The sequence below is a fragment of the Stegastes partitus genome, unplaced genomic scaffold (genome assembly GCF_000690725.1).
Source record: "Stegastes partitus isolate 25-593 unplaced genomic scaffold, Stegastes_partitus-1.0.2 Scaffold838, whole genome shotgun sequence".
Taxonomy (NCBI): domain Eukaryota; kingdom Metazoa; phylum Chordata; class Actinopteri; family Pomacentridae; genus Stegastes; species Stegastes partitus.
In genome coordinates this window covers 198429-201933 of record NW_007578569.1, presented here as the reverse complement: position 1 = coordinate 201933, position 3505 = coordinate 198429, and the positions used below count along the sequence as shown (strand labels likewise).

Genomic DNA, 3505 nt, shown 5'->3' with positions numbered 1-3505 from the left:
AGCAGGACCGGCCAGCCTCCTCCTCCATGGAAAGCTTCAGCCACAACTCACAAAATAAACTTCCCTGAAGCTCTTTTTAATTGTTCATATTTTGTGCATTACTGATGGATCAATATCACAGTTCTCCAACTATTTATTGATTATTTGTGTTGGTTAGTATCGAAGATGTTCCGTGTTTAAAATAATGTAAAAGTTAAAAAATAAAAATCACAGCTTATACCAACTTTTTTTTTGCTAAAAATCCCCCAAAACACCGAAGTGATGACCCGGTGATGACAGCGGGACACGTTCCTCATATGACAAAGTAAATGTCAGCACCTGGAGCAGCCTGAGTGTCCTTCCAGGTATTACTGCGCTTATGCAACATGCGCTTATGTGAAGGTGACCTCAGCCAGCTGGACAGGTGGTGTCACCGCTCCAGCTGGACTGTAGTATGGCTGCACTGCCAGAGGGGGGAGCGGTCGCTACAGCATGGAGCCACACACACACACACACACACACACACACACACACACACACAGGTTGCATCCTGTTGACAAGGCAGTGTTAAACAGACTGTGCTGGAGGGAGAGGCTGGTGACGCTGACCCCACACCTCCAGACCCGCTGACTGTTTCTCCTCCAACCCACGACTTGGAGCCAAAATCAGCAAACAGTGTCAAATATTTGCTTCAGTCTCAGCTCGCATCATATTTTCCAGGTTCAACCTCACAAAACTTTACACCGCTTCAGTTTGTCATTGAAATAACTGCTGAAATGCAGAAAAAAGGTCCAACAGAACTTGTCAGAAGTATATCTGGAAACTAAATTATGGACTTCAGGACTGTCCCGAGCAATCCAGTCGGCATAAATAGGCTGCAGAGTTTGATGCCAAGGCTCAGGGACTGTAACACACACCTTTCACACACATCTAGGGACAGCAGGCGCTCTGACCTGAGAGGAATGTGGTAAGGGGAACAAATGAAGCTGAGAGCTGGAATGTCTTTGTCGTTTCCTCCCATCCCGGCTACAGTACATTCCACACCTCCCCAATCATCTCCAAGCAGCACACAGCGGCTACATTAGCCACGCCACATTCCTTTCACTATAAATCCAAAGCCTGTGTCAGCCCATGCTTGAACTGTACCAAAGGGTACCTTCTACCAAAACGCTCACTCCTTTCATTCCTTAGATACTGTGCATATGTAGGTACTGGCCATCAGCTGTCTTCATTACGACCCTCCTACATACGATCAACACATACAGTACGCAACACATGCCTCAGAGTGCGACAGCAACAGATGTCTCTCTTCCTGCATGGAAACATCATTAGAGCTGCACTACACGCTCAGACAAGAAGATCCCAGCAGGACACTGATGTTTACTCACACAAGAATCAGTGTAGTTCTAACTGAGAGGTGCTCCAGTCTGTGTGAGGGCGTCGTCTCACCACAGTCCCCAGCTGATAGACCTTCTGTTAGAAATAGATGCAGTCTCCAAGAACACTGCTGATCATCATCAGGTTTATTTTGTTAGACTTTACAAAGTGTCTCTGAAACCAGGTCCTCCAGCAGCAGAGCTTCTGACAAAAAGCTCTTCTGTCCTTTTTTGGTGCAACACTTTTGTCTGAATGTATTTTGTGATCTTAAATTATTTAGATGTTTAAAATACTAGTTATAGTAATGCTAGTGTCTCTTACTTTGGTCAAATGTGTGTGTGTGTGGTTTTTTGCCACATGGGGGCAGCGCTAACAAGGTGCACACAACACTGACATCATTACCTTTTAAACGGAGCCTGTCAGCAGTCAGTTGCGTATTTGCTCATTAGCAGATGTGGAGCAATGCTTAGTGTCTCTGGCCACCATTCATCCTCTTGTTGCTCAGCTTTTGGTCTTCACCAGCTTCTGTTAAATGACTCCACTGTGGTCAGCAGCTGGACACCAGCCTTGCTGACTGAAGCTCTGAGCTGAGCAGGCAGCGTACAATAGATGTTGTACAAACTTTTATTTTGCCAAAAACATGTGGCTGCTGCTGGAACTGATACGAGCTGTGGGAGTCAGTCTAACGCTGTGGGCCTGACAGCACGACGAGTTCAAAGATGCTACAACACACTGCTGAGCTGAGGGGATGCAGAGGCTGGTGGTAAATCTCTGATCGTACATCAGTTTTTCATTTTTGATATTATGGAACTGATGACAACAGATTTACAATAGCGCCTGGCCTGTGTGACTGCAGCTTGGTCTAATGAGGCTAAGGTTGGGTCAGGAATCAGGATCTCTGGTTCCTCTTTAACAGATGCTCCATCGCAAACATTGACCCAAAATGGCATCTCTGTGATGAACGATGTCGGACTGGCAGTGAATCAGATAATCCTGTTTTGGATGTTTCTGCAGTGACATCCAGTTGCAGCTACACCGGCAACATCTTTCTGTTTGTTCACTCACCAGTGGGAATAAGGACACCCAGCAAAGACAAACAACACTGTACTCTGTGTTTACAGTATATGTAGAGTATCGTGGATCCAAACATACTCTGTGCATCACTCAGGATGCTTCCAGGTAAACACTCTGAATGTCAAACTGATCCTTAAAGCACTGTGAACTCTGACTGAGGTTAAAGAAGGTTCTTATTGGCCTGAATGATCCCTTGTCAGCACGATTCTTGTTCTGTTACACAGAACAGACGTCTGCAGCATTTGCACAAACTACAGAGTCCATCTTGACATGTATAATTAAATATGAGTAATGCCTTTTCTAATTCTGAGAGCACTGCTCAGGGCCAAACAGGATTTAAACTTATTTGCTAACCACAGATTTTTGGATTTATCAATGCAGTTTACTTGACAGACGGTAAACTCTCAAGCAATTTACAGTTCTTCAAATATGTAAATGTTTCTCAGCATCAGCCCTGTTGGAGACGAACTCAGTAACCTCAGCTGTGTCAGCATCAGTTTCTACCCACTGGACTGCATGAAACCCAGTGGAATGAAGGATGAGTGGAAAGATCTGACTCCAGATCTGGCCTCAGACGTGGTCACAGTGTGAGAACTAACCTTGCAGTTGTGGCAGTAGTTTTCTCCGTTCTTCCCCGGAGGAAGGATAATTTCCCCCGTTGGGATCAGCTGGATCTTCAGTTCCATCATGGTTCCTCTTTCCTCTGCGCTGTCCTTTACTTTCTCTCAGAGTGGTGCCGTCTTGTGTTGTGCCTGCTATTCCTCTTCAGCTCTGCCCAGATATTACACTGTTTCCCTCAAGTCTTCAGGTCAGGCAGAGGACCATCCCAGAGAGGCCTGTGGAGCGAAAACACGACTGTCAGACATCTTTACTCTTATCAGAAACACGAGTAAGTAAATCACAAATCTCCCTCCTACATGCATATAAGGACAAAGCTCTGGTCTTTCAGTGGGAGTTCTTACCTGACAGACAAATCTGTACTTCCTAACACACGGATCGACAAAGCAGTGACTGGCGGTTTCGAGCATTGGAGCTTTAAGGTTGGGGTGTTACCTGTTGCCGAGCGGAGAGTCAC

The 3505-nt window shown here is 45.7% G+C and overlaps 1 protein-coding gene across 1 annotated transcript in view; it reads right to left on the bottom strand.

Moving 5' to 3' along the window:
* LOC103365421 (unconventional myosin-Ic) overlaps positions 1-3505 on the bottom strand; it is a 65224-nt gene extending 61719 nt beyond the window's left edge. The window contains exons 1-2 of the mRNA XM_008292852.1: positions 3393-3505; positions 3030-3266 (exon numbers count right to left, since the gene is read on the bottom strand). Of these exons, the coding sequence (XP_008291074.1) occupies positions 3030-3119 (90 nt within the window). The 5' untranslated portion in view covers positions 3120-3266; positions 3393-3505. The remainder of the gene's footprint in view (positions 1-3029; positions 3267-3392) is intronic.